General features: G+C 40.9%; 1 protein-coding gene across 1 annotated transcript in view; it reads left to right on the forward strand.

Annotated features, from left to right (window-relative positions):
• The window catches only part of MYH9 (myosin heavy chain 9), a 69,560-nt gene that overhangs the window by 13,856 nt on the left and 42,121 nt on the right, over positions 1–13,583 (forward strand). Inside the window, exons 2-3 of the mRNA XM_035340098.1 lie at positions 921–1,273; positions 6,556–6,712. Coding sequence (XP_035195989.1) covers positions 941–1,273; positions 6,556–6,712 — 490 coding nt within the window. The 5' untranslated portion in view covers positions 921–940. The remainder of the gene's footprint in view (positions 1–920; positions 1,274–6,555; positions 6,713–13,583) is intronic.

Below are 13,583 nucleotides of genomic sequence, written 5' to 3' on the forward strand. Positions count from 1 at the left end.
AAGTTATGAAAAACATATTAAGGATGCTGATATATTTGTGAGGAAGGATCCAAGAAGTAATGTTTATGGGACCTTGTAAAGAAGCTGTTGTACATGGTTAATGAGCCTTGACGCAACGCAGTTCTGTCTCTTGATTGAAAGGGTTCCTGAATGGCACCAATAAAGTTGTTGTCTTACTAACTGGAAAATCCCTGGCAGTTGTGCTCTGGTTTTGATGAAGCAATAAATCTCTGGTGCCATTTTCTGAGTATGCTGCTTAAATATTCTTCACGTGGCGATGGTGCTCTATCTTCTACCCAGCCACAGCTTTGCAACTACTAAATAGAAGGCTCTTTGTGGAGGAGTTTTGATGGTGTCTTTCAGGAGGAACGTGTGTTGAACGTGTGTCTCTTGCATTGTCTAGCCCGGAATATGGGCTAGTGAAGCTGTGATTTTTGATTAATCAGCTTATCTTTTATCAGGAGATAAAAGTTTAATCATCATTTTTACTTGCTATGGTGATTTTTCTGCTCCACCAAGTAGAGAGCAGTGAGGGGCTGATCTTACCTGAACATTACTGACATAGTATCTGGTGCTTGGCACATGTCATGAGTTGTTTGTTGCTTGCCATTTAATGTGCTTTCTCTCTTCTGCCAAATAATGGCGTCCACATGCTTAACGGTCAGTGTGTTGTTGTTGTTGTTTTCCTTTAACTGCTTGCTAGTTTGTTTTTTCACATCCTCTTGGCAGGCAAAACCTTGACCTTATTGGAAGTTTGACAACTTACCAGTGCGCTTACTAACACGAAACTCAAGGAGTGGGAGGCATGCTCTTGACAACCAGGGTCTCAGGGCACTTAGCGTGTGCCTGTCTGCAAGGAATTTTCAAGGCAACTTGAAGCTTTAAAACAGTATTTTTCTTTTTTTTTTCTCCTGTTGCAGGTCCCCAATTCTAAAACACAATGGCGCAAAGAGATGCAGATAAGTACCTTTATGTGGACAAGAACATCATTAACAACCCCCTGACTCAGGCTGACTGGGCAGCTAAGAAGCTGGTATGGGTTCCCTCAGAGAAGAACGGGTTTGAGGCAGCTAGCCTGAAGGAAGAAGTAGGAGATGAGGCCATCGTGGAGTTGGCAGAGAATGGGAAGAAAGTGAAGGTGAATAAGGATGACATCCAGAAGATGAACCCTCCCAAATTCTCTAAAGTGGAAGATATGGCAGAGCTGACGTGCCTGAATGAGGCTTCTGTGCTTCACAACTTGAAGGAGAGATACTACTCTGGACTGATCTATGTAAGTAATCTTCTCCATGGGGGTAAGAGTTCTTGATTACATAGTACGAGAACTTACTGTAATCAATTTGCTTTTAAAGTATGTTTGTTAACCTTTCATTTCCCCTATACGCAATTCTCATGTGACTTAGCTTCTTCCCTCTACTTAAAATTTTTTCACTAAACTATGCCAATCCCTCTCTAGTTAATGTTGGAGCTTTCAAGGAATGCTGTGGTAAATCTGTCTTTAACATTTTAACGTCTTCATTTGCAGAATGTTTTGAATGCCATCTAGCTTTCTTTTACCAAGAAGTGAGAGCAGTTGGAAAGTGGTAAACAGGAAGTCTGAACCAAATCAAATAATAAAAACATGGTCCTAATATACCTAACATCTGAGTTGCTTTTTCCCACGTCTGGAGCTTCAGTGGGAAAGAATGCTAATGCCAAGCTGTTTTTTACAAATATTCTGGATCTTGGAGTGTGCTACTAGAGGAGGGACATATGTGCATATGTGAACTTACAGATGGGAAATACTTCCTTTATTTTTTTCCACCCAAAATGGAGAAGAGCAGAGATTTTTCTTACTACCATGGAAATGACAAAGATACCATGCGTGGGCCCAAAGGCCATACCCTCTAAAGCATGCAACAACTGCTTCGCTGCATACCAAAAGCAATAAATAAGGAAATGTGGGGAAGAAGAACTTGGAACCTTGACTGGTTCTACAGTTCCCTTCTGATTTTCCTCTTTGTGTGGCCTCAGACGTCTGTCCTGGTAACCTCTACTTTATTGATACTCTGCAGGCATAGAATGAGTAATAAACTTGATGGTAACGCAAAGTTTGGATGCAGTGACTGCTTAAAAGAGGAACCAGCATTTCTTGGTTTGTTTGTTTTTAACTACCCACTGCTTACAGAATCAAAATGGATCTGCCCAAAGTGAAATCCAGAGGGATGTAGAAATGCTGGATATTCAATATTTTAAGGCATTATGAAATGTTTTTCACAGTAAATTAAAAAATCTATTAAAGATTTTGATATATAAATGTGTATTAATTAGGTCATAGATGAAAATACGTCTAGGTGTTTTTTCCCCTCATTTTGTGATTCTGAAGCCCAAAAGCTGCCTCTTTCTTCATATGGAAAAGGCAACAAATAAAAACTCTCTGCTCTGTCTTTCTGTATGTTTGGGTATTTTTTTTTTTGAATGCCTACTTCTTCATCTTGCCCAAAGGAATCTAGTGATATACCTAGTCATCTTATGAGGCAAGCTGTACACGATCTCTTCTGCCCTAACAGAGGCTGGTGCTATCTGTGACACCACATAGCAGGAATTCACCCTCAGGTAGAAACCTCTGAACCGTTGCCTCCTAAGTCAAGGAACATGAATGCAAACTAGAAGAAATTCTGTCTGGTGCTGTGACCACTGCTATTCTAGAGCGCATGAGGACATATAGACAACGGCTGCGTAAATCATCAGAGAACATCTGAAAGGTGTAAAACTGATACAAATTTAGTAACTGTCTGATCTCAACATTTTGAGCCTTAACACGGCTGGAGGCTGATGCAGTTAGTTATTCTGTGTAGCTTAATAACTCTTGACTACAAAACCTGTTGTCAGAGGGAAGAATCTTGGTCTTGTGTTGAAATAGGATGTGCAAGATTATATGTGTAACATTTTTAGAACAGGAAACATTGCTAGGTTATGTAATAAGTTGAAAATAACTCAATAGCATCTTGAAGTTTATTGCACACTATGCAATAGACTTTCACGTGTCTTGCAAGATATCCTCTAAAACTTCAGAAATGGTCTGTGACTCTAATAAAGTGAGTTCTTCTAGTTAGGTTTTAAGAAGTTTTAAAAGAAAAACAAAACCAAGCCTACACCCTCCACTCATGTAAAGTTATAATAGTAACGCTCTATTACAGAGTCTTAGACTTGCCAAAACAGTGTTTCTGTGCACTTGTGAAATGGAATGATCTTACCTGTCAGCAGTTCTCAGCAAGTCGGGGGATTAACGTGAAGGCTTAAAATACTTTCATTGGAGTGACTGTTGGTGAATCGTTAATCCTCTTGAAAACAGTAGATGCAATGTATCGCTAGCATAAAGGTCTATGGAAAGATCATAAGCATAATTTCATTCCGTTCTTGTCCTTTCTGCCTTCCTTGCCAGCAGGCTTGTGTGCTTTTTTCCTCAAATTTTATTTTTCCATCTACCTATTCTACCAAAGGAAGGGGGAAATCTTGTGGCTGGTGCAGAGAAATTTTGCGCAGGGAGTGTCAAGCATTTCAAGAGCTAAGAACTCAAATGTGACACCAAATTGCAACTTCCCTGTGCTCATTGGTTCCGTGCTGAGATGACTTGCTGATAGGCTGACTTTCATATTAACCTTTTGCATTCCAAGTGCTTTTATCAAAAGATCATTTTCAACTTCTGTGTTAACTACACGAATGCCTTATTGGTATTCAGTGTGAAACTCAAAACTCAACATTAAGTCTTTTACTTATGTCACTGAAGTTAACAGATGCTAGAAAATATCCTTTCTGATGCTGTCAACTTTGTTCCATGCTGAAGATGGTCCTTTCAGCTCTTCAGAGCTAGTTTAGCTGTTAAAATAAAAGTAGTTCCCATTTGGCCTTCCAGTGTGTCATTTGAAATAGTAGTTTTAAGTTAATGCCAGAGGCCTATTTTGAGCCAGTAATGTCTGAAACAAATACACATCTCCAAGCCAGCTGTGCTTATAATAGATGAGCCTTTCAATTGGAGTGTTGGGTTCAATTCAGGAATTTAGGCACAAAAGCCGTTACTTGTACTTTAATAAGATGAAGATGACTCTTGTCTTCTCTGTGGTAGGACCTACAGCTCAACGCAATTCATTTGCTTCCGATACATAGCTCTGTCAGTGTGCTTGACCAGCTGTCTTGACGTGGTGGCCTCCCTCAGTTGCCTATCCCAGTGCTGATTAGTTGTCTCTTTATTGGACAAAAATATCCTCCTTCATCTGTCTGGATGAGATCATTGTACTGCAAGGAAACTTCCCTCAGGTGTTTCTCCTGGCAAGTGGAAGCTGGCAGGAGGTGATGGAGTTTTCCTCCAAACCTACTTCATCAGTCTGACAAAATTAATGCCTTCCTTTTTCTAAACTGTTGCTCTATTCCAGCAGAGTGCTTCAGTCCAGCTTCCAGACCCTTAGACTATTCGTATGTAAGAAGTGACAATTCTCCTTTGTCAGAAAATATTGCCAAAGAAGTCATACAAATACAGATGAAAAGACTTTAAATTCCATGTGGAATATTACCGCAGCGTTTGCTACTGCTCTTCTGCTTTCACATCTGGTCTCCTGTGGAGTCAAATGAAGTGTTAGAAGAGAACCTGTAGTTTTATCAGTGTAAGCTATTCCCATCCTAAAATAAGGAAAAGGTATATTGTATGAACTGTGAATGTGGTACTCTAGAGTAGACTGCTTTCTACCTCTTGTTTGTGCCCTGTCTACCCAGGAGTGTAGTCAAAGGTCAGGAAAGAAAGACCCAGACTTTCAGCTGCTATTTTGTACTATGCAAGCACTGTCTGATGAAGAACTGAAGCTGAGGTTAAAGGAACTAGCATTGCCAAGGCCGTTTCTGCAAACTTCTTAAACAGTTCCTTTCCAGCACTATCTCAAACCTAACCCAATTAGAATTGAACTGAAGTTTAGCTTCCTGGAATTGTAGTCCTATGTGAAAGCGTTTCATCCAGCTTTAATAGTTTCCCATTTTGGAAAGAAATGCTTTTCTCTAAGTTACTTAAATATTCCTCAGATCTTAAATAAAAACAAAAAAAAGCCCTGTAAGTAGAGTGAAAGTTGTGTCAGAATTTTTTGTTGTAAATAATTTTTTTCATTCTGAATCAGCTGTGTGAGAAGGGTGGGCTAATTACCTGAGGTTAAACCAGCACCTAGAAATTTTGGATAGAAGACTGTGTAGTAGATGCTATTTTCATCCTTCTCATCACAATAGTCAGGTCCTTACCTTTATCTAGCTAAAGAGGCTAAATCTGATTAAGTGCTTTCTGCACTCATTGTGGAGAACTCTTTACCCACATCAGAGCAGTCTTCATTGAGCAAACAATAGAAGAGGTGGTAGCAACAGCAAGTGCCAAATGTACTCTTCTGGTAGCATTGCAAGTTGCTGTAGAAAGCTTCTTATATCCAGATGTTTCAAACAGCTGCCTCTAAAATTATCAGGGAGCTCTAAACCCCAAGAGCAAGTCTTGGAATGCTATTCTTAGAACATCTAGGAATCTAGGAAATACTCCTATTCACAGCAGAGTCAACACTGAATTCAGCCTGGGCCAGCGATCTTGAAAAGCTCCAAGGAATACACTGGTCTTATTTTTCTCTAGAAAATATTTTGGCTTGATTCTCTACATTGGAATGATGATTCTATTAAAACGGTAGGAGGGAGGAACAACTTCTCTTCAAATAAACTTATGTAAAATTCTACCCTCTAGAAAGGAGACCCATCTAGTCTTTCCCAGCTAGAGCAGAGTCTGCTGTCTTACTGTACACTGAGTGTAAGTGAGCAGGGAGATAACTGAAAATAAGCAAGCCATACTCCTATTCAAGGAATATGTTAAGACATCACAAAGTGGTTTGATGCCACCAGTAACATTCATCCACCGGGAGGTGTTTGGGGTTGTGTTATCTGTTCTTTCCCCTGTGTATTAGCTATCAGTTAATATGACAAGTGTTGAGCATGGGCAAGATCTTGTACATCCTGCTAATGAGTGCCATCTGTGAAAGGGAATATGTATCTCTGCATTGTGTTTACTGTAATATCTTGCTGTGTTGCTGCATCATCTGTAACTTTTCTGGATGTAAGAAAACTGATTTGCTGTCATGTGAAGTTTTATTGTGTTGTAACTAATCAATTACTGGATATATCTATTCAGTAGAATGACAAACATTAGGCAGAACATAAAATACATGTTTCTAGGAGCTGAGCGTCCATCATGTGTAATGAAATAGACACTTAAGTATCAAAATGTTGAGAGGAAGAAAAGCCACTCCTAGCAGACTGTTAATTAGCTAGGGAGTTGGCTAGTTTGATTATCAGTGTGACTAATGTGTCAGTCGATGCTTTTTGCGTACCTTGGAAAGGTTGAGTACCATCCAAGTTGATAAAACTTCAGGTGTTGCTGGGATTCTAATATTGCTTAGAAGCACTTATAAATGATCTTTTTTTGTGGAAGTAATACACTGGTAAAAGGCATGAGTGTACCAAATTTTAACTCCTGTTTTTATTTTTGGGGCATTTTCTTCCCAGACCTACTCAGGCCTGTTCTGCGTGGTAATCAATCCTTACAAGAACCTGCCCATATACTCAGAAGAAATAGTGGAGATGTACAAAGGCAAAAAGAGACATGAGATGCCCCCTCATATCTATGCCATCACAGACACAGCCTACAGGAGTATGATGCAAGGTGAGTGCTGACTGAGGTAATGGCTTTTTTGTTGAAATAACAAATCAAGGTTGCAGTCAAAACACTGTAGGAGAACAACAGATCGCTGCTGTCAAAAGGCATTGCTACTTCCTTGTTCACAGGCGCCTGACACCTACTTGGTACTGGCTCATGTGCTCGGGTGATTCAATAGGTTTCTCCTGTTCCAGTGGATTGAAGAACCTTGCTTCAGAATATCAGAAGGGTCTGATATTCTTTAGCAAGAGCTAAACTGGACATAAAGGACAGAACTATGTGAATGCATGTAGTTCAGAGAAGTAGGCAAGGAGAACTGAAGTGGTAAATTTTCCTTCTCTTAATGATGATCTTACGGAATCGTAGACCTAGATGGGCAAGCATGTATATTGGCTGATGGAGTCGTTTCACAAAATTATTAAAACCCAGTCATGCAGATGGTTGGAAGAAACAAGCTTAGTATGCCCTGCATTTTGAAATGTGAAAAGCTTTTTAAAGCGTTAATTTTCCCGATTATGAGTTGTTTGGTTACATTCTTATTCTGTTAAAAAGAAAACTTTCTATCAGGCAATATTAAATACATCCATTGTTGTCGTATAGAATAAAAATAAGCAAGCAGATTGACCTGTTTCCCCACCACCCCGCTGTGCATACCACAGGGAAGTAGAGAGTCACGTATCTGCTTGTTGAGAACTTAAAAATGGAGCTCTGAAGGTCCTGTGCATATCCCTCCTTCTGTGAGCAGGTCTTTCACAGAGAAGGTGCTTGTGTTTGGGTTACTTGGAAAGCGTTCAGATGTGGAGGTATTCTGTGCTTTTCTTCCCGTACTTAGCTAGGTTATATGCAGAGGCATGCTTTGTAACGTTTAAAGGACAGTTTGATTTGGCATGGTTTGTATAAATTAGGTACTCCTTTATTTTCTGATGGGTAGCAATGATGATTAAGGTGTGTGTCTCTACGTCTTGTCATTAGTCTCAGGTGTTGAACAAAGGCCAGATACAATAAACATAATTGACAATTCTAATTAGTCTCAGTTCTCAAGAATTCTGCATTTTCCCTGCCCTCGCTACCACTTGTACTTCCAAGCATAGGAAAACTATAACAACGTGGTTGCCCAGAGTGGAAAGGGAGCGAGAAAAACTTCTTCCACTTGCCTGAGTTATGGCTTTAAACAAATTTAGCATGTGAGCAATGCTGAAGAAGGCTGCTAAGGTGTGGTGCCATGTGGATCAGAGCACACAGGAGAGCTAACGTGATGGATAAATTAAGCTGTGTTGGTAAAAGCCTTGGGTGTGGAGGGGAGAGCCGTATTGACACGCTGCAGATGGACCGGTGGCAGGGTAATGATGGCAATTTGTGGAAGATATGACAGCTTTTGAGAAAATACTCCTATACTACTTAAGTGTTGCTCTGAATGGAATGCTGTATCCAGAGTGTGTGTGGGGGGAACCCTTGAACCTGGATCTATGTGTGCCCTCACTTCCTTCAAAGACCGAGCAGCACAATTGTCTATGAACCTCTTATCAGTCTTTCACTTCCTTTATTACTTCCTTCTCTCTTGCCTGCTCCTTGTCAGCTGAAGTACCAACATATATTTTCCTTAAATGAGGTATTGACTAAACCCTACCAAATTTATTGTTCCCTAAAAAAGATATTTTCTACATAGCATCAGAAACAGGCTCTGTGGCATTGTTGTAAGAGACCAGAGAAGTCTTTCTTTTTCCACAGTCAACTGTTAAACCATTTGGTTATGCATCTTGTCCTTTATCCCTACCAGATATCATCAGTATGTGGCAATGGATATCTGGACAGCCACAATTCTGCAAGAAGGGACAGATGATGTTTACTTGTCTGATAGTGGTTCAGAGCTAGTGGTTGGTCTACATGGATAATTCCTCTCTTTTTCAAATGAGGTGTCTCCATCAGACCACCCCTTAAGTGGTGTCTAAAGCTCAGAAATCCCAGTCTTCCATTTTTTGTTGTACAAAGTTGAAGACTGGCAGTCCTGCCACTGTTTTCCTAGCACTGGAATGTCACTATGAGCTCTTCCGGAGTGTTTACCTTTTCCAGAACAGTTCTAGCTACATGATATTTTCAACAATCCTGACAATCTAGAGGTTTGTCTCAGCTCTTCTCTGCCTGGCTTGAGATACCTTGTTGCTGTTTAGTTGGAATGCTTGCTGGACATGAAAATCATTCCCACTTATCTTTCGAAGTAGCCTGCTTTGACCAATTAATTAGGTTTGGTAGAATTTTGTGTGTGTTGGTTCATATGTACGTATTTGATAGCAAAAATGCCTGGAGATCACTGTAGGGTTATTTGCTGCCTTATTTCAAAGGAAAACAGCAGCATTCTGGTGTGTGCTGCTGGGAGCGAAGGTGAGTAGGTTGTTGCAATGTCTCTGGTCCTGGCTAGCCTCTAGGGCAATGGAAAGCAACATTCCTATTCCACTTTCTCAGTTCTGCTTAGCAGTGGGGGAGGCCTGATGCAGCAGCCAGTGGTATGGCAGGAATCTGTACAGAGAATAGAACATGAAAGGGTCCAGTGCTCCACATGAGCCGGAGGCATTTAGGATTAGGATGCCTTCCCTACGATACTTTGAGAGGCCCAAAGACAAGGAGTCCTTCATGGTCTGAAGGAGGATAGCAAGCTACAGACTGACTTCTTCCAGCATGGGGTATCGTTATCTCTTAAGCTGACACACTGGAAAAGCTTTTCATGTTAATTGATATGGACTGTTTTACATTTTTTCCCCAGTCAGTTTATGGTATTCTAATAAGCAGGCTGTTCAAAGGGAGGTTCTTCAGGAAAGGAATTGGGAAGGGAGAGGAAGATGAGAGTTTTAGTCCAAATTCTGCTAATCCAGAAACTATTTAACCCTTTTTGGGTATCTCTGCTGATGCACAAAGTTTGCTCCTCTTTCTGTGTTTACCACAGTAACTCCACTTGCAAAAGTGTCATGTGGCATTCATGTATCCCAAGAGGGTTAAATTGTTTTTGTTAAACTTCACCAGAAGCATTTCCTTGAAGCAATAAGATAATGGAGAATATGTTTAAAGTAATTTTTTTGATTCTTTTTTCTTTCTTTCTCCAACCAAAGACATTAAGATTCAGAAATGAGGTAAAAACGTTACTTTGCTGAATGGTACTTGAAGATGCTTCTTGTGTTTCAAGAGCAGAGTTCTGAAGAAAATAAAAACATTTTTGTTTTCAGAAAAAAAAAAAAAAGTCTTAATGTTTTTGTTCCCTGGGTAACTTGGATGCCAGAAGCCTCAGGTCTGACTGCTTTCAGAAGAATTACTTTTCTGGCACTGATGACTGAAGAAGCATAGTGCCTGTAAGTGGAGTGGTGTCTTGAGCAGACAAATCATTAATCTAAAGCAGCAGATGTACATTGAAGGGGTAAATTCTTTACCTCAATTTGCGTTCTCCAGAGGATCTATTAAGAAAAACATTTTAGAGCTATCAAATAGCACCTGTTTCTCTGTTCAGAGCACACATAAGGAATTTTTAATGTCAAATACTGAGGCTAGAAATAAGCTAGAAGTTTCATTGGTGTCTGGAGCATGATGGCCATTTTACTGTCAGTGCCTGAAACTTCTTTGTAATAGCTTGGATTAGTATGGTTATACTGGAGTGCTTTCTTCAGAGCTCTTCCCTTGTATGTGTACTCTGTCCATTTTTTTAAGCTTGTATTCAACTTGCTCAACTAAAAGGTAGGAGAGAAAACAGACTGCACGTTGCTAGCGAATGCACTCTATCTCACTTCTCATCCAGTTTTTCCACGTCAGTATAGAGCTCCTAATGGTTCACTGAATAAAACTCTTAAAATCATTGTGCAGTGCTTAAATCCTCCTTGACTGTTATGGATTAGTCTGCAAAGGAGCCTATGTGGCCAGCAACTTGCTGGGATTCACTTGGAATTTAGGCGGTCTGTGGATTTGGTGTTTAAAAGAAAAAAAACTGAAGTATAGCACCTTCATGATCTTTACTGGCCTTGTTATATTCAGGGAGGAAACAGTGCTAGCTATTTTAAGACAAACAGCTTGCTTTTTTAGGTCTTCAGATGCACCTCAGACCCAGTTGTCACTTTCACAAGAAACCATCCTTTAGATCTGCTCCTACAGAACATGACCTTGAAGTATTTGTAATTCTCAGCCATTTACATGTTTCTTAAGTTTCCAAGCTAGTAGAACACTTCTGTTCTAACTTCTTGGTCTCAGTTCTGCTTTCTTAGGTTGTTTATTAGCACTTGTCTGCTATACCGCACTGTGTTTTACGCTGTCCCCAAATGTGTCTTTATTTTCTATACAATATTCTGTGCATGCCTACCAATTCAGGGATACCTGATTGACAGAGCTGTTCAGATTCTGTGGGTAGGCAGGGGCATGGATGTGTCTCTTTCAACTTGCACGTAAAGGTCAAATTCTGTTTCCACTAAAACCTAAGGAGAATAGCATTTGGTTTCACTAGTTTTTTTCCCAAGATTTGTCCAAATTTCTGATGCAAAGGGCAGTGTTAAATTTGGATAGTAATTATGGAGGATGGTCATTTGATGGTGTTTGTGTGCAAACTGCAAGAAAACACATGTAGTTTCTGATTTTCTTGAGATGTTTTACATGCTTTGAATCGTTCGAGATTTCTAACTGCAACTCTAAAAAAATCTCTCTTGAAATGTGGTTTTCAATAGAACAAGGAGCTAAAAGAGTCCATTGCCCGCTTGTTTTTTAGTAGTTACCACACCCTTTTTGCTTCATTCCTGTAAACCAGAGCAGGAGCCTTCTGGCAGTCACTTATGTAATAGTTCAGCCCTTTCTGTCGGTTTCCCTGCTGTATGCTGTTTTAGTATCATGAGCAGCCTGAGCTTTTGCAGGCCGTATACCAGTTTTTCTTTCCTGTCAGAACTTCATAAACATTTGTGTAACCGAAAATTACAGCCTAACTTGTTTTCCTGTTTTGCTATCTCCAGATTCAGTTGTGGAATGCTACAGAAAGGGGTATGGGCCTTAGTCCAGAAATGGCTTGGGGAAATAAATATTTGCATTTGACCCAGTAGGATGTGTTTCATTTTTTGAAATGAAAGTTTTTCTTTTTCCTTGTGCTTGTCCTCAAACTTCACATACAGCAAAGCTGAATCTTGGCCCTGCCATGGTCCTGCTGAATCAAGTGGCTTTTTCCTTTTTCATATCTAGAAGTTCTGCTCTTTGAGAGCTGTCTTGCATATGCTATGCTTGTCCGTCATTTGATTTTTTTCCCCTTGTACTTAATGATGGGTTATTAGCATTTTGAAACTCTTCTCTAATGCATTCCTTAAATGACAGTGCAAAAGCAAGCTCTCGTGCTCTGTTCTGGTGTTTCCCAGGAGCGTTTTTGACACTCAAACCAGCGTCAGGATCTCAAACCAGCACGTAGGTTAAAGCACCGCTGTGAATCTGTTTGATTTTATGCCAGCGGGGTTGTTCCGAGCAGCGCAGCGGTGTCGGGTGCCTGGGGCTGCTCATGCCTCAGAGCCCTGAGGGGAGGACGCTGGCTGTTAGACGACACTGAGCTCAGAAGAGCAGCTTGAGGAGAGTGAGAACTGAAGCTACAGCATGGCTGGAGCACACATTTCCACCCCTCCTCGCTTCAGGTCGGTCAGCAGGCAGACGCCTCAGCCGGGCCGCGGGCCCTCGGGGGCGCGCTGCAGTAACGGAAACCCAGAGGGCCAGGCTCCTCCGCTGCGCCAGAGCGTGGCGGTTGGGCGGTGGGTGGTACCACCTCGCTATGGTTAAGCTCTCAGCCTTAATGAGTCAGCTATAGGCAGGGGATCGCAAGCCAAGCCTTTGCCTCTCAGCTAGGCTTCCTCTTAGCCGGGGAGATGATGTCAGCGCAGCGTGCGCGCTATATTACTTCTCCTTTTATGGCCATGAGCAGGCCGGGAACCAGTCGCTCAGGCGGAGGAAGTGGCTGATAAAGGCCTCTTAGGCTACACATCTCAGTTACAGAACATCCCACGGTGCTAGCCTGGCAACCTTTTCCTTCTCCCAGCCCAAGACATCCAAAAACAAAATCCAGGAGTCTGGGGCTCCGTTCATTTATCACCCATGCCAATATATTCCACTACGGCAGTTCAGAATTCCCTCCAATCTATTATTTTGCACTAGAGTCTTTGGCTGAGGACTTCCAATATATGAGATGTCTGTCTTGTCAAAACAAATTTTGGCTTTTAATTAATTTAAATTTTTGATTTTAATTTTAATTTTTAATGTGTGTGAAGAGGTCCTGGAAGCAGCCTAAAATGAGGTCTTTTATTTCAGGGCTGAAGGAAGTCGATAATAAGTTAGATATCATATTTTCAAAAATATAGTAAAATTAATCTAGTGATCTTATTGTACCATACTGCTGTACAGCTTAAATTTGCAGGATGTCAGACTTCCTGAGTTTTTGGGTGCTTGAGGCTGCTGCTTCTTATGATCACTTGAATACTGTGGTGATGGGAGCTAAAGAGGAGCCCTAGATAAAAAAGCTTTCCTTGCCAGCTGGTCTGAAATACAGAGCTGTTGCTATAATTAACTAATGAGTTGTTATTCTGGATTGTTCTTAATAAGTGACTCTGTTTAGGATGGAAAAGCAGATGCAGATTTCTTTTAATCAGGCGTTCCTTGATTGTGTTCTTGCAAGCAGCTAAGTTTATGGTGCCCAGCACAGTCTCTTCTGCTGAGTAGGTTGCTTGCACAACCGACAATGGAGTAAAGGCAAGTGCTGACTGAAGCTGTGCAGTACGCCCATGTTGAATGATCCCCTAGGAAAAAAAAAAAAAGGTGGGGGGGAGTTGGAGGTGGCCTCTTGTCTGGGCAATAGCATTCTGATTCATGACGGCACAAGTCGGTATTGTAT

The sequence above is a fragment of the Oxyura jamaicensis genome, chromosome 1, assembly GCF_011077185.1.
Source record: "Oxyura jamaicensis isolate SHBP4307 breed ruddy duck chromosome 1, BPBGC_Ojam_1.0, whole genome shotgun sequence".
NCBI classification, from domain to species: Eukaryota; Metazoa; Chordata; class Aves; order Anseriformes; family Anatidae; genus Oxyura; species Oxyura jamaicensis.